This window comes from Chiloscyllium plagiosum, unplaced genomic scaffold (genome assembly GCF_037043375.1).
Source record: "Chiloscyllium plagiosum isolate Xiang-an unplaced genomic scaffold, Cpla_swu_hap1 HiC_scaffold_2, whole genome shotgun sequence".
In the NCBI taxonomy this organism is placed as follows: domain Eukaryota; kingdom Metazoa; phylum Chordata; class Chondrichthyes; order Orectolobiformes; family Hemiscylliidae; genus Chiloscyllium; species Chiloscyllium plagiosum.
In genome coordinates, this window is record NW_028270140.1 from 21574968 (window position 1) to 21598581 (window position 23614).

The 23614-nt window shown below is 40.1% G+C and overlaps 1 protein-coding gene across 5 annotated transcripts in view; it reads left to right on the forward strand.

The window, feature by feature from the left end:
* Window positions 1-23614, forward strand: part of LOC122563792 (ephrin type-A receptor 5-like) — a 332189-nt gene that overhangs the window by 166806 nt on the left and 141769 nt on the right. For all 5 annotated transcript variants that reach the window (XM_043718006.2, XM_043718007.2, XM_087995269.1 and 2 more), the window contains exon 5: window positions 9661-9996. In XM_043718006.2, the coding sequence (XP_043573941.1) occupies window positions 9661-9996 (336 nt within the window). The remainder of the gene's footprint in view (window positions 1-9660; window positions 9997-23614) is intronic.

The window sequence follows — 23614 nt, forward strand, 5'->3', positions numbered from 1 at the left end:
CAAAATAAATGGTTGTTTTATCAGCCTTATGAAAAGTCAGCATTAAAATTGGCAAGTCAAAAGGTCTTTATAAATGCAACGTAAAATTGCAGAATTCCTCCTGTACGCTTGAATAAGCAGGTCCTTGATTTTATTAAAAAAAGTTTCATTCTTTACTGTCTTTAATTTAAGTAGACTTTTTGTCTAAAATATGTTTCAACGTACTTATAATGGGCAGGTTAAGTGATTGGGTAATAAGTTGACAGGTGCAGTGTACTCTTGAAAAGGTGTATTAATACACCTTGGTAGGAAAAATAGATGAGCAGAATATAAAAGGTGGAAAACTGGCAGATGTTGATATTCAGAGGATAGCCATGAGGGTCAAATTTTACATGGCCCTGTCTGACAGAGCATGAGGAATGGGAGGCGGGGGAGTCAGGACTTTTGTGGGGAATGGTAAGAGGACAAGAAAGGTTTTGGAAGCCATTGTGGATTTTCTTCCTGGCTCAGTTCCGCTGTTCAGGAACTAGACTGGATTAGATCAGCTGTCACTCGGTAAGGACACTATCACTGAACCGAATTCGCTTTCTGCTCGAACTCCATAAGACATGGGATCAGAAATTAGTCCATTCAGCCCACTGAGTCTGCTCTGCCATTCAATCATGGATGATGGATTTTTCAACCCCATTTTATTGCTTTTTCCCTCATAACCTTTGATGCCCTTGGCAAATAGGAACTTACCTATCTCTATTTTAAATATTGTTATGAAGGGTAAGGGGTACTGCATTTTTAAGAAAGTTGAAAGCTAGCAAGGACTTAGAGAAGCACACAGAGTGCTGGAGAATGTACAACGTAACCTTTGGTTCAGAACAGCTAGCATTGGCTGGGTTGCCTGGGAGCCAAAACAAATTCACATTCGGCCAATCAGTTTAAATTATACCCCAAAACACCAACCTCCAGTCAAGTTTGAATTTCAAACATTGGCAATATTAAAACCAATGAAATGGTCCGATGCTTTGGGGGTAAAAGACCGGGGAAAATTGAACATTTGGGGAGGAGAACTGCCAAAAGACCAACAGATGTAGGCTCTGAGAGGTATCTGTCCAGAGAAGGAGCTTGCACAGAGGTAAAAACATTGACAATGACCTGGAGAGCAAATCTACAGAGGAAGATACAAAGAGAAGATTCGACAGCTGGCTGGTTTTGAAATTTGAATTTTTGGTAAATCTTAATCGGGGGTTTTATCAGACTAGTTTTATAGAAGGGAAGTAAATGATAGGTTAGAGGAAGGAGTTGTAAATAGTTGTTAGTTAATTATTCTCTATTATACTTTAAGAAACAAAGTTGTTAATTTTTATTGTAAATAGTTCTTGGCATCTCAAATTTTCACAGATTGCTGCACGGGATAAATCATTTCTGTATTACAGGTTTACATTAAGCAGGAGGGTTTACCCCATATTGAAACAGTTTGGTGGCTCATCATTGGGATTTGAACTAGTTTAGACAGATTTGAATAGATTTGGGTATATGAAAAGTCACAGCAGAGTTAAACACTTGCAGATTAGTGTCCTAGATCTTTAAATAAAACATAGGTGAGACAATCTGTTTAACTTCAGTGACTTGTAGTTGATTCAATTAAAAGTGAGAGAAATGGCTAATGAGGTTCTGGGATTTGAAGATGATTCTCAAATTTGCCAAGAAAGTTTAGAAGGAAAGAAAAAGGTCACTCTTTTAGAATTAGCAAACAAGTTAGATTTGGGTTTCACCAAGGACAAAAGTAAAGCTGAAATTGTCAGGGAATTACTCAAACACTTAGGTGTATCAGAGAAACAGACAAGTGCAGTAGAGGTAGAAAAAAATTAAATTACAATTGAGAAAAATGGAGTTCGAAGATAAACAGAGAGAGAAAGAGAAACAGAGACAAGAGAGAGAAAGTGAGAATAAAAGAGAGAGAAAATGTTCTTAGCTGAGCAAAGAGATGGAGAGAAGAAAGGGAGAGACAAAAAAGAGAGAATTTGAACTTGAGAAGTTGCAAATTAGTCAATAATGTCAGGTTAACAGGATGAATATTAAAAGAGAAGGTAGTGATATATACAAATGTGTCAAAACTCTGCCACATTTTGATAAGAAAGATGTTGAAGCTTTCTTTATTTCATTTGAAAAATTGGCTCAACAGATGGAGTGGTCCGAGGATTTATGGGTAATGCTAGTTCAGACTAAACTGGTAGGCAGAACTAGTGAGGTATTTGCTGCGCTATTAGATGAGGGGTCAAGAGATCATGAAGAGGTTAAACAGGCTATTTTAAGTGCTTATAAATTGGTACCAGAAGCATACAGACAGTGGTTCAGAAATGAAAAGAAGGAACCAGGTCAGACATATGTTGAGTTTGAAAGAATTAAACATAGTCATTTTGATCGATGAGTTTATGCTTTGAAAATAGATAAGACTTTTGAGGATCTAAGAGAGATTATTCTGCTAGAGGAGTTTAAAAACTCACTTCCAGAGATGGTAAGAATTCACATGGAGGAACTGAAAGTTCAGGAAGTGAGAAGGGCAGCAAAATTAACAGATGAGTACATGTTGGTGCATTAGACAAGCTTCTGGCCAGAGGGATAGAAGTTGAGAGAAGGGGTGATCCTACACCAAGAAACCAAGAGTAGAGAGCATTGGTAAGATTTAACCACAGGATAAAAATGAAGTCCAAGAGGGTGGAAAGGAGGTGAAAGGCCTCAGGTGTTTCCACTGTGGTAAAGTGGGACACGTAAAGTCACAGTGCTGGTCGTTAAAGAAAGGCACTGTGGGAAAAGATGTGGTAAAAGAAGCTAAGCCAGCGGCATTAGTGATGGTAGTAGAGGAGACCTCAAGAAGAGCCGAGGAGCTGCAGGAGAGTGCACAGCCTAGGCAGGGGCTAGATATGGAGTTAGTGCCTGATCTTTACAAAGAATTCATCTCTGTGGGTAAAGTTTACTCAGAAATAACAGGGGGAGAGGGACAAGAAGTTATAATTTTGAGAGAGAGAGACAGAATCTAACCAGTCACTGATAGTGAGAGATGAGTGAATATGCACTCTTTCTGATCTGTTACCCAAGAGTGTGGTAATTTGTATGATAGATGGACAGAAATTTAACATCCCGCTATGTAAGATCAGTTTGGAGTTCCAACTTAAGATTGGGTAAGTTACAGTGGGGGTGATTGACAGATTGTCAGTTCCAAAATTCAGCTTGTTCTTGGGAATGATTTTGCAGGATCCAAGGTGGGAGTGACACCCCTTATTGTGGAGAAGCCCAAGGAAGACCAAGAAACTGAGGAGTTAAAACAGAAATATCCTGGTATTTTCCCAGATTGCTTAGTCACCAGATCCCACTATCATAAGTCACAGCACAAAATGAAAAGTAAAGAGAAAGATGAAGGAGTTGGGGTTCAGTTAGCGGATACCCTGTTGGATGTAATGGTGCAGGAAAGACCTGAACAGGCAGAGGGTCAGACAGAAGTGTTTAGTCCTGAAAGGCAAAGAGACTTGCAACAGCAAGACAAGATGATAAAAGATATGTTTGTGGATGCATACTCTGAAAAGGAGGCCAAGAATATTCTGGAGGGTTATTATCTGAAAGATAGAACCCAAAGGCGGAAATAGAGACCACAGCAGGTGAGTGCAGAGAAGAAATGGACCGAAGTGCATCAGATTGTGTTGCCAGTAACATACAGACAGAAGGTGTTATGGGTAGCACATGAGCTACCTGTAGGAGGTCATCTAGGGGTATGAAAGACTCAGGCTAAGGTACTAAAACATTTTTATTGGCCTGGAATGCACAAGGATGTGGTTAACTTTTGCCATACATGCCAAATGGTAGGTAAGCCACAGGCAGTAATAAAACCAGCACCTTTGTTACCAATTTCTACAAAGAAGAACCTTTCACAAGGGGTATAATTGATTGTGTTGCTCCCCTCCCGAGAACTAAAAGTGGGAACCCATACTTACCAGTACTTGTTAACCATAATGGATGTGTTTCCCAGATTTCCGGAGGCAATTCCATTACGGAGTATCAAAGCAAAAAGGGAGCTGAGGAGTTAGTAGCTTTCTTTACTTGGCATAGGCTACCCTGAGAAATTCAGTTGGACCAAAGGTCATATTTTACTGTGAGGCTTTTTAAGGGGTTTTAAAGAGCTTAGGTAAACAGTACTTTAAATCCAGCGTGCATCAGCCTGAATACCAGTGAGCTTTAGAAAGGTGGATCAGACCTTGAAACCGTGTTGAGAGCAGACTATCAGGATTACCTGAATGACTGGGATAAATGTATTGTATTGTTGCCATTAGAGATGCCCCAAATGAATCTACTCAGTTCACTCCCTTTGACTTAATATTCGGGCATCAAGTGAGAGGTCCTTTGAAAGTAATTAAGAAAAATTGACAGGACCAAAGTCAGAGATCTCACACTTAGATTATGTATTGGATATGAGGAAGAGATTAGGTTGAGTAGTGAGTTAACTAAACAGCATCTAGAGAGGGCACATGTAGAACGAAGCAGGTGGCAGATAAAAGCTCTGAGATTTGAACGTTTTCCGAGGGGATGATGTGTTAGTACAGTTACCACTGATAGAAGATCCCTTCAAAGCCAGGGTTAGTGGTCCCTATCAAATTGAGAAAAAGTTGAGCCAGATGAACTATCTAGTAAAGATGCCAGATAGAAAAAAAAGGTATCGGCTATGTCATGTGAACATGTTGAAACGGTATTATACTAGAGAGAAGGAACTGGAGAAACAGATGTTAGTTACTGTCTGGCAGAGTGAGGAATCAAATCCAGATGATGTGGATTTTGATGTGGCTCAAAATAGATTAAAAAATGAACAAGTCCTTGAGGAGTGGGATAGGTTAGTAAGCTATCTGTCTCAGGAGCGTGGAATGCAGTTGAAATATTACTGCAGCATAAGGACATTTGTAAGAATCAGATGGGGAGGATTAATGCTATTGTACATGAAGTAGACATAGGGAATACTGCTCCAAAAGAACAACACCCCTATCGGCTTAATCCTTTCAAAGCCAGACAGGCCCAAATGGAGGTGGAGGTGAGAACATCATCAAACCAAGCCAGAGCGAGTGGACTTCACTGATTGTCTTAGTTCCCAAACTGGATGGGACACAATGATTCTGTGTAGATTTTTGGAAGGTCAATACCATTACAAAATCAGACTCATATCCAGTTCCTAGATTGGAGGACTGTATCGAGAAAGTTGGACAAGCTTGTTACATCATCAAGTTGGACTTACTGCATGATTACTGGCAGGTACCTTGATCAGAAATGGCGAAAGAAACCAGAGCACATGGAGGGAACTCATGCAGACACAGGGAAAATGGCGAAAGACCCATGGAACGCAAAGATGAAGGCCATCAAGAAAGTTCCACGACCAACCTCAAAGAAAGAGTGCTTAGACTCCTTGGACTTAACGGATGCGGAAGTTTGTTCCACACGTCAGCAGTGTAAGCGGCACTTTGCTGAAGAAAAACACAAAGTTTCGGTGGACAGAACAATGCCAGGAGGCTTTGACCACTTGAAAGCCATTTTCACCACCAAACCAGTTTTAGCTACACCAAACTTTTCAAAACCTTTTAAAATCATCATCGATTCTAGTGACATAGGAGTTGGAGCTGTACTGCTGCAGGAAAATGAGGATGGGATTGAACTGCCAGTGGTTACTTTTCGAAGAAGATTAACATCCACCAGAGGAAATACTCCATAATCGAAAAGGAACTATTGAGTTTGGTACTGGCCTTACAACATTTTAATGTGTATGTCAGGAACAATGTGTTGGAGACCGCTGTGCACAAGGAACACAATCCTCTTACTTTCATAGAATGCTTTAAAGAGAAGAATATGAGACTATTTCATTGGAGTGTTATGTTACAGACTTTTAATTTAAAAATTGTACATGTTGCAGGTTGTAAGAATGAAATCACAGATGTGTTATCGCGGGTTAACTGATAAAGTTAGATGAGATTTGTATTTATTTAATTATATGTATATATATACAGGTATATAGGAAGATGTTAAGGTGAACTTAGATTAGATTCCCTACAGTAGGGAAACAGGGCCTTCAGCCCAACAAGTCCAAACCGACCCTCCAAAGAGTAATCCACCCAGACCCATTTCCCTACTCTATATTTACCTGTAACTAATGCATCTGACACTATGGGCAATTTATCATGGCCAATTCACCTGATGTGCACATCTTTGGATTGTGGGAGGAAACCAGAGCACCCGGAGGAAACCCATGCAGACACGTAGAAAATGTGCAAACTCCACACAGCCAGTTGCCTGAGGGGGAAAACGAACCCAGGTCCCTGGTATTGTGAGGCAGCAGTGCTAACCAGTGCTGAGTTAGAGTCATGTGTTTAAAGAATAGAAAAAAGATAAAGCCGTCTTTTCATTTTCATTATGATGGTTCATTTTTTCTTAAGGGGGAGGTGATATGAAGGTGTAAGGGGTACTGTACCTTTAAGAAAGTTGAAGCCTAGCAAGGACTTCAGGGAGGACTAGCAAGGACTTAGCTAGCAAGGACTTAGAATTTACATTGTAACATTTGGTTCAGATCAGCTAGCACTGGTTAGGTTGTCTGGAGACAAAAACAAATTTAAATTTGGCCAACTGGTTTAAATTATACCCCAAAATACCAACCTCCAATCAGGTTTGAATTTTGGGCATTGGCAATATTAAAACCAATGAAACAATCCGATGCTTTGGTGGTATAAGACTGGGGAACATGGAACAGTTGGGGAGGAGAATTGCCAAAAGATCAACAGATGTAGGCTGCTAGTAAGAACTCTCTGAGAGGTATCTGTCTGGAGAAGGATTTGGCACAGAGACAAAAACATCGACAACGACCTGGAGAGCAAATCTAGAGAAGAAGGTACAAAGGGAAGATTCGACAGCTGACTGGTTTCGAAAGTTGAATTTTTGGTAAACCATAATTGGAGGTTATATCGGACCAGTATTACAGAAGGAAAAGTAAACGATAAGTTAGAGAAGGAGTTGTAAATAGTTGTTAGTTAATTATTCTCTGATATACTTTAAGAAGTACAGTTGTTAGTTTTTACTTTAAAAAGTTCTTGGCCTCTCAAATTTTCACAGATTACCACATGGGATAAATCTTTCCTGTGTTGCTGGTTTACATTAAGCAGGAGGGTATACCTGTGTCATAACAATATACTCAATGACCTGGCCTCCGCAGCCTTCTGTGGCAATGAATTCCAGAGATTCACCACTCTCCGGCTAAAGATGTTTCTCCTTATTTCCATTCTAAAGGGAGTTCTATTTATTCTAAAGGCTGTTCCCTTGGGTCCTTGTCTTTCCTGCCAATGGAAACATCTTCCCAGGGCTCACTCTGTTCAGGCCATTTAATATTCTGTATTGACTCCCTCATGGATCCGACATCTACAGTAATATTCAGGCCAAAGAATCTGCATCGAGACATGGACAGGTTTAGTTAGTGGACAAGAAAATGGCAGTTGAATATGATTGAGATTATTTGTCATAGCAGGAAGAATTAAAGAAAAATGAAAACCTTTTTTCTTCAAAAGTAAGAAGACAGAAAATATTGAAATTATAGGCATTGAGATGCCCTTACACACAAAAATAGTTAATAAGCAGGTGAGCAATCAGAGGGTAAATTATATATTTTTTTCACATTGCAAGGTGTAGAACTGTAAATGGTTTTGGCAATAGAACACTGCACAGAGTTCTAATCTCTTTAAGGAAATTTACCATTGGATGGAGTGCGATAAAGATTAATTAAATTGATTCTTGAAGGGAGAGGGCTATACAATAAGTGGACACTGAGTAAAATTGGTCCATATTCAGAAACTTAGATGAATGAATACTGATCTCATTGAAGTTAAAAATCCCACAACACCAGGTTATAGTCCAACAGGTTTATTTGGAAGCACTAATGAAAGCCAGTGCTTCCAAATAAACCTGTTGGACTATAACCTGGTGTTGTGTGATATTTAGCTTTGTACATCCCAGTCCAACACCAGCACCTCCAAATCATGATCTCATTGAAAATTGTTTGAGGATTTGACTGTGCAGATGGCTGGTTGTTTCCTTGCTGGAGAACCTCAAACTATAAGTTCACTGTCTTGAATATACTCATTTATTGAATATCCAGTTCCCCATGGAGTCAAGAGATTCACACACACAGAGCTGATGAAGAGATTTCTCCTCAATTCACTGGGGACATTTACACAGCTCCATGTCATGCCTATCAGCTAGCCCATCTGAGCTTAAAAATGATAACAATCTTTGCCAATCCTTTTGATCATAAATCTTTCAATACCCGTTTCTATTTATATAGTACATGTATGATATCCAGCTGGAGTGTTACAAAACAAAATTTGATACAGGACCAAATAAGGCAAAATGAGGACATATGATCAAAGAGGAAAGTTTTCTCTCAAGTGTCTCAAAGGAAGAAAGAGACGTTGAAAGACAGTTATAAGGAGGGAATTCCAGAGATTATGTTGTGCAAGTTAATGGTTCTAAAAAAGGTTCAACTTGGAGACTGCATTATGTTCCACCAAATATAACGGGAGAATCTAATCTGACATTTGTTACGACACGGGGTAAACACCCGGTAATTTAAACTTGTAACATAGAAAAGACTTATCCCATGTGATAATCTATAAAAATTCGAGAGGCCAAGAACTATTTAAAGTAAAAATTAACAACTTTATTTCTTAAAGTATAACAGAGAATAATTAACTAACAACTATTTACAACTCCTTCTCTAACCTATCTTTTACCTTCCCCTTCTACAATACTACTCCGATAAAACCCCTGATTAAGATTTACCAAAAAATCAAATTTCAAAACCAGCCAGCTATTGAATCTTCTCAAAGTATCTTCCTCTGTCTTCTTTTCTTCTTCTTAGGGATTATGTTTCACTGATCGATAAAGGTACCTTTAAGAGAGCTATTCTGTGGGCAGTCTGCATGTGCTGGTGGATTAGCAGTTCTTTCCCAACTGTTTAATTTTTCCTCGTCTTATACCCCCCAAGGATTGGATTGTGTCATTGGCTTTTAACATTGTCAATATATTAAATACAAACTTGATTGGAGTTGAGTTTTTTTTAGGTATAATTTAAGCTGATTGGCCTAATTTGAATTTGTTTTTGTCTCCAGGCAACCAGCTACTCTAGCTGCTGGATGAAAAGGTTACATTGTATCTTTTTCAGAACACTTGATATTGTCAAATAGCTCTGCTAGCTCTCTACTTTCTTAACGATACACTATTCCCACATCTTCATAACACATAGCAGGCAGATAATTCCAGTTTAGCTCATTTCAAAGTGGAATGACTTTTAAATAAAGATTAAACAAAACATCGGTACTTTAATGTAAGGAATAGCTAAAAACCCCAATGTACTTGGGCTGGATGTTAAAAAGGAGAAAATAAAAGAATTGTAATTGATACCTTGCAGATTCAATGCAAAATCTTTTCCTGTTTGGGATTTAATTCTATTCCAATATATTCTTGTGATATACTATAGTTTAGAATGCATGAAATGTATTTCAAGACATCCTTTAACAAGTGGATTTTGTGGAGATTATGTAACTTGCCCATCCTTTAAAAGTAGAGAATGTACACACAGGGCATGCAATTTACATTTTGTTTTGTCACTGATCCCAGGACCCCCCTCAGCCCCACAGAATGTCATCTCTAACATCAACAATACCAGCGTGATTCTGGACTGGAGCCCTCCTGCTGATGGTGGAGGACGAAAAGATGTGACATACCTTGTGATTTGCAAGAGGTGCAGCGTGGATTTGATTCAGTGTGAGGAGTGCGGTACTGGTGTCAGATATATTCCACAGGAGGCTGGCCTCAAGAACACCACGGTCATGGTGGTGGACCTCCTGGCTCACACTAATTACACCTTCGAGATTGAGGCAGTGAATGGAGTGTCAGAGCTGAGTTCCATCCCCAGACAGTTTGTGTCTGTAAATGTCACGACAAATCAAGCAGGTAAGTACCCTTCAATAAAATTCATTAGGATTTGGACTTTGTTGACCCGCAGAGATTGCAAATCTGTTTCAGTTGTTGTCAGTTTGCACAGTCAGCTGAATGCCTGTGCCCATTTCTAAGCCTTTTCTCATTTATACACCTGTTGTAAATTGACATTAATATTATACAATCTGCTAAATAGTTTGAATGAAAACATGATTTGGAGGTGCCGTGTTGGACTGGGGTGTACAAAGTTAAAAATCATATAACACTGGATTATAGTCCAACAGGTCTATTGGAAGCACTAGCTTTCGGAGTGCATGCTCCCTGCTATAAATTCTGTGTCCTACGATCTTATATTCCTCAACCACCTGATGAAGGAGAAGTGTTCCAAAAGCTAGTGCTTCCAAATTAACCTGTTGGACTATAACCCAGTGTTGTGTGATTTTTAACTGAATGAAAACATGTGAATTTACTTTCAACACTGATAAGGATAAATTCTTACCTTATAGAGCACATTGTTACATTTTCAGTTTTCTTCACAAAGAAATATTGTTAACTGAATTGTTTTGCTTTGTAAATAAATTAAGAATAGTTCTTAGTAGTCAGTACCACTTTGTGCAGCAAAGACCAGTGCTGTGGCCATTTTCCTCTAGGGCTCTGTAAAAATGCCAGGGATTCTATGTGAAATCTACTATTGCACATTAATTCACCACAGTTCTGTACATAGCTTCAGAAACATGGCGCTGGGGTTCATGCCCCAACTAAATTGATCATTTCGTTTTTAATTTATTGAGAATTTGATTAATTCTGGACATTGTTCAGACTCCTGTATTTTTGTATGTCTTACCGCTGATGTCGTGTTTGCATACAAGATCTCAGCTGTCTATGAAGGCTCTAATTGAAGCCAATTTGGACTGATTGAATGCAGATGGGTTTGTTGGAAGAGAACAAAATGGAATGAACCTAAATTGATGGATTGCTGCATTGTTCCAGGTACCATGATACAGTCTAAACATTCAGACTCTGTAGGAAGTCTCAAATGGTCTCATTCCCATTCTTCAACTATGCCTGTTATGACTGGGGGCAGATGTTCGCAGGTAAAGGGACGGCTGGAAAACGGGAAGATTGCTGAAATGAGATAACCAGAGTCCAGAGACACTATATTCCTGTTAGAGTGAAAGGAAAGACTCATAGGTATTGAGAATGCTGGATGACTAAAGAACATTCAAAACATTCTTAAGCAGGCAGCCCAGACCATAACTTTGCAATTTGTTTCGGTAAGTGTACAGTGAAAATTACCAGGAGTAGGTTAGCGAGGTTGATTACCAGGTTTAAAACAGACAAAACATTTATTCATAAAATTACCCAATGAAACACAAAAAAACAGAATAAAGAACCCTAACAGAACTCAGTCTATCCAAACTAGACTTAAATATACTGTTCCAAATATACACAACAGTCCCAATAAGCAAACCCCCTTTAAAACACACTACAAAAAAGGGTCAGATCCTTACAGGTTGAAGGAAGAAGGGCAGAAGAGAGAGTTTCCATACAGCTCATTGTTGAACTCCCAACTAGTTCTGGACTGAATTAAACTGCTCAGCTCAGCTAGAGAGCTGACCACCCCCCGTCATTATACAGTCACATCTAAAACATGACCACTTTGGCCTGAAGTCTCATCTGTTTACATATAAACAAAAGGTCTCTCAAAATCCTTTTCATCTCTGTACCAAACCTGTCTGATCAGAGCCCGGCCTGGTTTATTATCCCTCTGAAAAATATCAAGGACAGAAACAAAAGACTGACTTTGTGACATGCCTCAACCAGTAACAGTTAAATAGATTATTACATCCCATACTATTTAAACATGACCATTTATGTGTTTGTAAATGTAACAAACATGTTTTTACCAAATGTTAAATTGTGTTCCAGAAAGTCCATTAGCTTTTTGTTTGTCTCTAGTGCTGAAAGTCATATATTTAATCAGGGGTGGTATGGTGGCTCAGTGGGTTAGCACTGCTGCCTCCACCACCAGGAACTTGGGTTCGATCCCATCGCCATGCGACTATTTGCGTGGAGTTTGCACATTCTCCCCATGTCTGCATAGAATTCCTTCAGATGCTCCAGGTTTCCTCCCACAGTCCAAAGATGTGCAGGATAGGTGGATTGGTCATGGGAAATGCAGGATTACAGGGAAAGGGTGGGATGTTTTCAGCGGGTCGGTATGGACTTGATGGGCTGAATAGTCTGCTTCCACATTATAGAGATTCTATGATTCTAAGCAATATGTAGAGATGCCTCACCCCTGGAATACAAACAGTATGAGTTTTTCAAATAATCTGTTAGGAATTTCAATATTAAACAGCCACTTTGGTGATACTGCTGTCATTTTTGAATATCCCCATTCAGAGTTCTTACCAAGTATGTTACAATGAATCAGCAGAAAATTAAAAATTTTAAAATTTGAAATGTCAAACAACAACTCAAATCATTCAGTCAAAAGAAATAGTATTTCACTTTTACCTGGGAGCTGAGTATCCAACTAATTTGAATGATTTGGTCAAAGTGATCCATATGACTCAAAGTGATTTATTAAACAAATTAATCCACAGCATTTAAATACTTTATAGGTCTTTCTGATTTGATAATAGGATGAATATCATAAGAGTACTGAAAAAGGAATAATAAATGACAGTTAAGTATGAGTACTCAATTTTTATAATTTTTTCTTCAACCAGACAGAAAAATATAGAAGCAATGATTTGTGAAATCATGTTTAAAGCAACTCAGCACTTTAAGAACTGATTGATTCCAGTGCGTCCTAGCTACATAGTCCTGAAACAAACTCAAACTAATAACATAACTGTGTGAAGTGCTTTTTATCCCAGAATATCAGAAAGTAATTATTTTTCAGGTATATTGTGAATCAGTTATACAATCATGTATTAATTCTTGTGTAACCTTGTACTCGATTTAACAGATGATAATGTTCAAACTGCTGGAATTACTGCACCCACTCAGATGCCAGGAGGCCCAGCCAATTCTGACAAACAGCTTCATAATTCAATGCTACATATGTCAGATATGTTTTTGCTAAATTTGCAAATTCGCATGCTAGATGACACTGCACAAGTTTTAGCTTCTCTATCTTCTTATGAAATAAGGTAACCAAAAACAATAATGTGTGCTTTTTAAGTTGCACCCTCTCAGCAAAGTCAGAGTATCCAATATGATCATGCAAACTGCACTTTTAAAATTCATTTTAAATTTTAAATCTTCAAAATTGAACAGGGCTATTTGCTTTTACAAATTCATCATAAACTCAAGAACAAATGCAATTTTGACATCCCTCACTGACCAAATCATCCTGTAATGGAATTCCTTAAAGCTAACTCCATTGTAGATCCCATAAGTAGAAGATGTCCTAAAGGACACATGATAAGCAGCCATGCAGTACAATATAAAGCCCACAAGTGAGTTTAAGTTGATAATTCATGAGCAACAAAGTCATACATTCTGTTTCTACCACATGCTAAATAAGAATTAAAATGATGAAAATTAGATGTAAATTTTACTTTGAAATGGGAGCTAAATTGATGTGTTATTTGCAGATGGTTCTGATGGCATGTTTTTTTACAGCACCATCTGTTCTCAGTTGTGGCATCATTTCCATAAAATGAAAAAAAAAGTGTGAAATAAAATACAGTTCTCAATACATGAGTCCGCAGGGAGGGTAAAAACCTGTCTACTATTGATTGCTAACTGGCACTAGCAGATACTGTTCATCATAAACTGAACATTATTTTGCAATCTGAATGAGAATATGTCCAGAAATAGCTTGTATGTGAAATACTGCAGTCATACCATGAGTGTGATTTCTACCTTGTGCTATTTTACTTTCAATTCCAGGAGACTGACATCCAACAACTGTCGCCTAATATTATTAAATATAATCACTTAACTTTGACAGAAAACCCTCATATCCATGAAAAGCTGTGTCCATGGGAATAATATTTACTTGGACTTGACTGTCAGGAAAAGGAGATGAATCAGTTTAGGCACAAGTTTCACACCCATCCAAATTTCCTTTCCTTTGACTTTGATAGAAGTCAATCTGTACAGATGGTAGCCTAAACATGGCCTCATTGGTGGTATTGGCATACAATAAAAAGATGAAGCTGTACTTGACTCAACTCCTGACCTCATTCCAGCCTAGTTCAAATTGGAAAGGAACTAAATTCAAGTGGTGAAGTCAGAGCGCCTGACCTTGATAACAAGGCAGCATCTGACTAAATTTGGCCATCAAGGAAGTCTCATTGGACCTAGCCCAGAATAGGTACACACCTGACCTCTGACCTGATCCCCCTTCCAAGGACTCAACATGCCTTCCACCACTCCACATCCAAATATCCTTGTAAACCCCCCTCCATCTCCAAACTCCACTCGATCTGTCCCAAATCTGTGCCACCCACCACTACCACCGCTACCAGAAATCCCCAGATCCAACACTCACCGGTCCCTTGCCTAACACCCACTGGCCCCTTGCCCAACACTCACTGTCACTGTGCCCAATATTTACCCTCAGTGCAAACACTGGACCCAGCTTCTTCCATCCACGCCAACCTACTCTAAACACTGCACCACATCCCTTGCCACCTTGTACCCAAGTGGCACACTACTGCCTGGCATCCTTCCCTCCATTACCCTACTGTCACACTTACCTTATGTACTTACAGTTTAACAGCAGGTGTCAAAGTTTCTGTCAGCATTTTTTTAAACACCAGAATACAGCAGCTGACTTTAGTGATAAAGGGACCATGTTTTACCTTTCTCTCACAGTTCCATGCTATGAAAAAACTGTCTGAATGAAAGTGTGGTTCCACATTTCTGAGGGTGCCCTGATCAAATTCCCCTCTCAGAAATCTGTTCGTAAAGAAATACTGGTGTGGAAATCTGTGTGAGATTAAACTCTTTGGAAAAGCCAGCCCATTACTTTGCATTATCGTCACTGGTCCAAACGCCTGGAACTTCCTTCCCAATAGTTCTGAGTCTATAGCAGATTTGTTGCTGCGATTCAAGAAATTAACTCACCAACGGTTTTTCTGAGGCAAGTCAGGATAGGTGACACATTCTGGCCTTGCTAGCAATACTGACATCCATGAAAACAAAACTAAATAACTTGATGACTTTACATTTAAATTGGCAAGGTTAAAACTCCCAAAACATTGCAGAAATAAAATACTATGCTGGACACTGGAACCTGGATTAATCATAGCAAATGCTGAACCCTTGCAATGGATCAATCAGTATTCAATGATACAATACATCGTTACTCTCTTCAATGATGTTCCCTGGTCTTGGAGCATTGCAAGAATTGTCTGTTTTTATTTACTACTTATTAAAGAATTTTGATTTTGTCAAGAGAGTGATCAGTAACCTTCCTTAGTGTTGCATTTATCTATATTTGTGGCTGTCTTTATGTACATTTTCTGATTTATGGAAAATAAGCTCTAACGAGAAGCCAAGACTTCTGGTAGCTGAAGCCTGATAATGATATCTTTAAATCCGTGTTTTCAAATCACAAATCTACCTATAAATGTGGCTATCCACCCTATTGTACAGCTCTTATGTCTTATGGTTACACACCATTCAAAATAAAGCAAACATTAAACTGTTTCATAAAGCAGGCAATGGGTTTCCAGTAACCTAAACATCTGATGTTAAATGGGAGATAAACCTATTTGCTGAAAGTAAATAAAAAGAAACTGGCCCCAGACCCCGTTTAATTTTCTACCTTAATATTGTAATAATTTTAATATTTATCATTTGTTTTCTCAATATTAACATTAGTTCACTGTATCTGTATGTACCATTATTTTACAAGTCTTTATTCTGAGGTTTGCCCTGTAGAGGAAGGTAAGGACTGAAGAATAAAATCTCCTGGTTGTCAGGATTGTCTGCTTGAAAATGATGTGTCAGAATGGCCCCAGTGTTTGAGTTAAAATTATGTGGTTGCTGGCTGCTTTGAGATTGTAAACCACAAAATAATACATGTATCATTAATTTATCACTATTATCAAGCATCTCTGTAAGCCTTTGCATGCTTATAATTACAGTTAGTGCTAATGTCTCAACCCCTTACACATTCAAGATTGAAAAATGCAGGTGAAGAATAGTTGAGCTGAGCTATTTCATGCTTGTATGTTATACTATACTGTGGAAGGGTGAGAAGGCCCAACTCGTACCTTCAGCTTGACAAAATTACATACTATTGCTATTCCACCTCTTGACACATTGTACTGCAATCTCATCTCCTCTCTGTAAATAAGGAATGTCATCCAACATTCATAACTGCAAGATGAAAGAGAATAAGGGGGACCAGCATGCAGCCAGATACACCCAGGGTATTCAGAGAGTAATTGTACCTGAATCTCAGTGAGGAACAATGATTAAGACATTGTCAGCACAATAAGGGCATGCTTACTGAAGTATATAGCTTACAAATGGTGCACCCTGGCAGCACAGTGAGGACTGCATTGCCAGTGACTGGGAAGTAGACCTTGGACATGAAGTTTTAAATCTCTGTTTCCTCAAGGAAAGAACTGGAAATATTTATCACAACTCAGTTTGCTATGCACTGTTGTGTATGGGAGGTCACTAAGTCTCTCTATAAACAAAATGAGCACACAGCTTCACAAAAAACTTAGTAATGCTCCTGGTATAAGGTGCCATTGACTGTGTATAAACCACTTTATGTCACTTTGACACCAAGACTGAAAGAGGTCACACTTTCTCAACATCCAGCTGGTATGTAATGTGGCTCAGTGCAGCATGCAGGTCAATACTTCGGCAGTAGGATTGATGCTCTTCAGTCTACAGTGGTCTGCTGTGCCATCTGCACTTGAGCCAATGGGCAAAGAAAAGGGGTGGCTACCATATGAGAAGTATTACCAACTGATGCCATGCCTGATGACTCCAGTCTGCAATTCTTGCATATGTGGGCAGCATATATACCTGGAGGCTACATTATACTCTGCAGTTGCCTCGCAGGTTGAAACAATACCTGGATCTTGTCTTGGATTTTGCAGTATTTGGCAGAACAGGTGCCAAACTTCATAATTTGTTACATCACATTTTCAGCATCATGAGGGGACTGCCTTTGCTACAGGCATTGAACACAGTATATGGTGCAGGAGGTGAAAGAAAAGGCGACCTAGAATGTTGCTTTCCTGGTTGTGCTCTCCCTGAAGTACAATCTAAACGAGATACGCATTAACACATTGATTCACCATCCACCAATAATCCTACAACTTGTCTCCTTTGTATTACTAAACACCTTCTTTGTAGATGGTTGCTTGGGATCAAGGATGATTCATTTCCATTCCAGTTTGATGGACTTACCTCAGAACTCAGTGAGTGAACTCCAGATTTGGCTACAAGTGGGAAGGGCCAGGGAATTGAGATATTTGGAGCTTTGCTTAATCTGTCCAAGGTCATTGCTTCACCTCAACATGGTCCTGATAAAGTCTGCTGTTGTGTTCAATGACTCCTTTTCATTAGGCACTAGACAGACACTCCTTTGAGTCAATGGGGATGTTTGATCACTTCAAATGATCCTTCCTGAGTGAAGTGGTTACTTTGGGAGTCTGGTAGAAGTCACACAAATGACATGTCTGCACCAGTGGAGCTAGTGATTAGTACTGCGATGTTGGGCATGTTGCTTGGAAAGGAACATGTTCAACAACCTTTCTTGCTGGATTTAGATTAGATTACTTACAGTGTGGAAACAGGCCCTTCGGCCCAACAAGTCCACACCAACCCTCCAAAGAGCAACCCACCCAGACCCATTCCCCTACATTTACCCCTTCACCTAACACTACAGGCAATTTAGCATGGCCAATTCACCTAACCTGCACATTTTTGGACTGTGGGAGGAAACCGGAGCACCCGGAGAATGTGCAAACTCCACACAGACAGTTGCCTGAGGTGGGAATTGAACCCAGGTCTCTGGTGCTGTGAGGCAGCAGTGCTAATCACTGTGCCACCGTGCCGGCCTTAACGGAATCTAGCAACCATTGATGCTACTTTTCAGGTCAGGATACCTGTTGCAAATTGCCCAAGTCTTTAGAGCATACAGCAGCACAGGGATCATCAATGCTTGGTAACCTATCAACTTAGCCTTTGGGTTTGAGATCCTAATTTCCTCAAGTGCTCTTTTCCTCAATCGGCAGAAGAATGAGCTGGCAGATGGAGCTGATGAGGTACTTCAGTTTCTTTGCCTCTCTTTGACATGAGGGAGTTCCCAGTATAGAAAAAATAAATCACATTTTCCAGAATCTTGCCATGGAACCTACCTGACTGGAGAAGGGTTAAGTGGGGTGTGTAGGGAGGGGAGGGGTGTGGGTATTTTGATGTTGGAGCTAGTTGTAAATGCAAAAAGTAAAAGCACCAACTGCTAATCATGGACTTTTCAGTCTCGTAAAGGCTTTGACTGTCAGTTATAAAGCCCTATGGAGTATGTGGCTGCATTCACAATTGTCACCATTCTCCAACTTATGCAATCTGTAATCTTTAACAGTGGGTTCATCACAGACTCTTGCTCAGTGACGACTGGGGTCAAACAAAGTTGTTTTATCGTACCAGCTGAACAGGCTGCGTCTGTTTTTGCTGGAGTGTTGGAGGCTGAGGGGTGACCTTATAGAGGTTTACAAAATCATGAGAGGCATGGATAGGAATCATAGACAAAGCCTTTTCCCTGTAGTGGGGGAATCCAGAGGGCATTGGTTTAGGGTGAGAGGGGAAAGATATAAAAGAGACCTAAGGGGCAACTTTTTCACGCAGAGAGTGTTACGTGTATGGAATGAGCTGCCAGAGGATGTGGTGGAGGCTGGTACAATTGCAACATTTAAGAGGCATTTGGATGGGTAAATGAATAGGAAGGGTTTAGAGAGATATGGGCCGGGTGCTAGCAGATGGGACTAGATTGGGTTGGGATATCTGGTCATCATGGAAGAGTTGGACAGAAGGGTCTGTTTCTGTGCTGTACATCTTTATGACTCTATGACTCTTCATTGGTTTTGCTACTTCACCGCACTTCCAGTGAATTACTCCTGTATGTGGAGAAAATCTACAGAACAGATGGAAGCTGCTCAACAAGTGGCACCTTCAATCCAAAAATTGAAATCACTCCAGATTTAGTCACGCGCATGTGCAGATGATACTTAGATCTGCATTCACTAAGAAATTGAGTTTCTTGTTATTTTCTCACCAGCTTCAGAGAAGGAGTTGGCAATAGGCCTTTCATTAATCACCTGGAAAAATAAGGCTTGAGTTTTGCAAAGACAAAGGAGGATCTCAGCTTAACCTAAATGGTGCTGGGACCCCAATTCCTGATGTCCTACCATAAACTTAGCACCTCCCCTTTTTGTTTCCCAGGATGGGCAAGCAGGAAGGGTGGGTTTTGCTTTATACGTCCACAGTTCACAAAGGCAGCTGCACATGTTAAAATGCAGCTGCCCTCAGTCAAATCCATTTCCACTAGTGAAAAGTGCAACGCAAGACTTGCATGTTTTAGAAGTTTTAAAACTTCAGGCATATTTTGGAGTGGTAATATACCCTTCTGGATAAGTGTAAGGTCACCTTTGTGTGAGATCATTTGCCTTCGTGATTGCTCAAAGTAAATAAGAATTTGCATAACATCTGGATAAACCCATTGGAGCTGTTGCGGCATCAAGGAAACTGTTAAACTCTAAATTTATTTAAATCTCCTGATTTAAAATGCTTGAACAAACTCTGCAATTTAACAAAAATCTCATACTTTCTTTTCACTTGGTCTGTTGACATAAAGGCGAACACTACCATGAGAAATTAAAGCTCTATGACTGATGTAACAAATTAACACTATTAGAGTGGTCTACTTGTCAGTTCACAGTTTGATTGATAATTGGTTATAAAATCTTTGAAATGGTGTTATTATAATTCTTGTTTTCATAAAGGATTAGGGTGATGAAGGCAGTTAAATGTAACTTTGTTCATCAATGAATACTATCTGATTAAATAATAATGTTATTGTGGAACTTTATTTGACCTCATGGGTCCCGAGGTTAGCGCATGCCAACTCAGATATGACATGGAGGATCTGTAGGCAGTGTAAGGATGGTGGGTAAGTGAATGGGTTAGCATGAGTTCACACTTAATTGGCATAGAGTCTACCCTGGACCATGGTTATGGATAGATGGGATTTGGTTGGAATGGAGTTTGTACAAGGATATGAGGTTAGAGTCGAGAGTGTGGTGCTGGAAAAGCACAGCAGGTCAGGCAGCATCCGCCGAGCAGGAATGAAGCTTGTGGGTCGGTGCTGAGAGATAAATGGGAGGGGGTGGGGTTGGTTACCCATTAGTCAGCACTGGAACCATATGGGTCAGGTTTTCTTGACTGTGAGCTCCCAACTCAGGCATAGAAACTCAGGCCTCAGTCTATGAGTGGGCAGCTCGACACTGTCGATTTCATGATCCACCTGAACACATTACAAAAATAAAATACAACACGGAACATTCCAAACCAGATGAATAAACCAAAGCAATGTAGACAAAGATAAACTAATTATCCTGTGCCTTCCTGTAGTGCCCATCTTCCATGAGTTTTTACCTGTCCTAACACCTTTATGCAACGTTTCCTAAGTGACTGCAGCACAGTTGAAACAGGTTGTTTAGTTTCAGTGGAGGAGATTGCAGATAATCATAAAGATGTACAGCACAAAAACAGACCCTTTGGTCCAACTCGTCCAGGCTGACCAGATATCCAAATCCAATCCAGTCCCATCCAGCACTTAGCTCACATCCCTCTAAACCCTTCCTATTCATATACCCATCCGGATGCCTTTCAAATGCTGTAATTGTACCAGCCTCCACCACTTCCTCTGGCAACTCATTCCATACACATACCACCCTCTGTGTGAAAAAGTTGCCTCTGAGATCCTTTTTACATATTTCCCCTTACCCTAAACCTATGCTTTCTAGTTCTGGACTCCCCCAGCCCAGGGAAATGACTTTGGCTATTTACCCTATTCATGACCTTCTTGCTTTTATAAAACTCTATAAGGTCACCCCTCAGCCTCCGACACTCCACGGAAAACAACCCCAGCCTATTCAGTAACTCCCTATCGCTCAAATTCTTCAACCCTGGCAACGTCCTTGCAAATCTTTTCTGAACCCTTTCAAGTTTCACAACATCCATCCAATAGGAAGGAGACCAGAATTGCACGTAATATTCCAAAAGTGGCCTAACCAATGTCCTGCACATCCGCAACATCACCTCGTAAGCCCTATACTCAATGCTCTGACCAATAAAGGAACACTCTTCAGAACCTTACCATTAAGTGTATGAGTCTTGCTTTGCTTTGCTTTTCTAAATGCATTACCTTACCTTTATCTAAATTAAACTCCATCTGCCACTCCTCAGCCCATTGGCCCATCAGATCAAGATCCCATTGTACTCTGAGGTAACCTCCTTTGCTGTCCACACCTCCAATTTTTGTATCATCTGCAAATTTACTAACTATACTTCCTATGTTCACATCCAAATTGTTTATATAAATGACGAAAAACAGTGGACCCAACACGGATCCTTGTGGTACACACCTGAACATAGTCCTCCAGTCAGAAAAGCAATCCTCCACCACACCCTCTGTCTTCTACCTTCGAGCCAGTTCTGTATCTAAATGGCTATTCTCCCTGTATTCCATGATATCTAACTTTGCTAACCAATCTACCATGAGGAACCTTGTTGAACGCCTTACTGAAGTCCACATAAATCACGTCTACTGCTCTGCTCTCATCAATCCTCTTTGTTACTTCTTCAAAAAACTCAATCAAGTTCGTGAGACGTTAATTATCATGCGCAAAGCCATGCTGACTAGCCCTAACCAGTCCTAGCCTTTCCAAATACATGTAAATCCTGTCCCTCAGGATTCCCTCCAACAACTTGCCCACCACTGATGGTAGGCTCACCAGTCTATATTTTCCTGGCTTTTCCTCGCCACCTTTCTTAAATAGTGGCAACGCATTAGCCAACCTCCAGTCTTCACATCTCACCTGTGACTACTGATGAAACAAATATCTCCGCAAAGGGCCCAGCAATCGCTTCTCTAGCTACCCACAGAGTTCTAGGGTACACCTGATCAAGTCCTGGGGATTTATCCATTTTATGCATTTTAAGACATCCAGTAATGTGGACATTTTTCAAGATGTCATCATTTATTTCCCCACATTCTATATCTCTTATTTCCTTTTCCACAGTAAACACTGATGCAAAATGCTCGTTTAGTTTCTCCCCATCTCTTGCGACTCCACACATAGGCTGCCTTGCTGATCTTTGAGGGGAGAGAGTCAAGAGTGGGGTACTGGAAGAGCAGAGCAGGTCAGGCAGCATCCGAGGAGTAGGAAATTCAATGTTTTGGGTAAAAGCCCAGCATCAGGAATGATGAAGAGCGTTTGCTCAAAATGTTGATTTTCCTGCTCCTTGGATGCTGCCTGACCTGCTGTGCTTTTCCAGCACCACACTCTCGACTCTAATCTCCAGCATCTGCAGTGCTCACTTTTCCTGATCTTCAAGGGGCCCTATTCTCTCCCTAGTTACCCTTTTGTACTTAGTGTATTTATAAAATCCCTGGCTGAAAATGGGAAGTCTTCAAAAATGAGATAACAAGAGTCTAAAGACAGTATATTCCTGTTATGGTGAAAGGAAAGTCTGGTAGGTGTAGGAAAACTGGATGACTCGAGAAATTGAAGTTTTGGTTAAGAAAAAGAAGGAAGCATATGTCAGGTATAGGCAAGAGTGATCAAGTGAATCCCTATAAGAGTATACAGGCAGTAGGAGTATACTTAGGAGGAAAATTAGGAGGGCAAAAAAGGGACATGAGATAGCTTTGGCAAATAGAGTTAAGGATAATCCAAAGGGATGTTTAAGAAGCAATGGGCATAGAAGATGTCAATGTCTTTTAGCTGCTTGGGAGGATTTCAACTAGTAAGGTGGGGGTGTAGGACCCTGGGAGATGGTGAGGAAAGAGATCAATCTGAGACTGGTACAGTTGAGAAGAGATGTGAGTCAAACAGTCAGGGCAGGCAAGGACAAAGCATAGAAAAAGGTAGGACTGATAAACTAAACTGCATTCATTTCAATGAAGGGGCCTAACTGGGAAGGCAGATGAACTCAGGCCATGGTTAGGAACATGGGACTGGGATATCATAGCATTTACAGAAACATGGCTCAAGGAGGGACAGGACTGGCAGATTAATGTACCAGGATACAAATGCTACAGGAAGGACAGAGAGGGTGGCAAGAGAGGAGGAGGAGTGGCGTTTTTGATAAGGGATAGCATTACAGCTGTACTGAAGGAGGATATTTCCAGACATACATCCAGGGAAGTTATTTGGGTGGAACTGAGAAATAAGAAAGGGATTATCACCTTATTGGGATTGTCTTAAAGACCCCCTAATAGTCAGAGGGAAACTGAGAAACAAGTTTGAAAGTAGATCTCAGTTGTCTGTAAGAATAATAGGTAAAAACAAGGGCTGCAGATGCTGTAAACCAGATTCTAGATTAGAGTGGTGCTGGAAAAGCACAGCAGGTCAGGCAG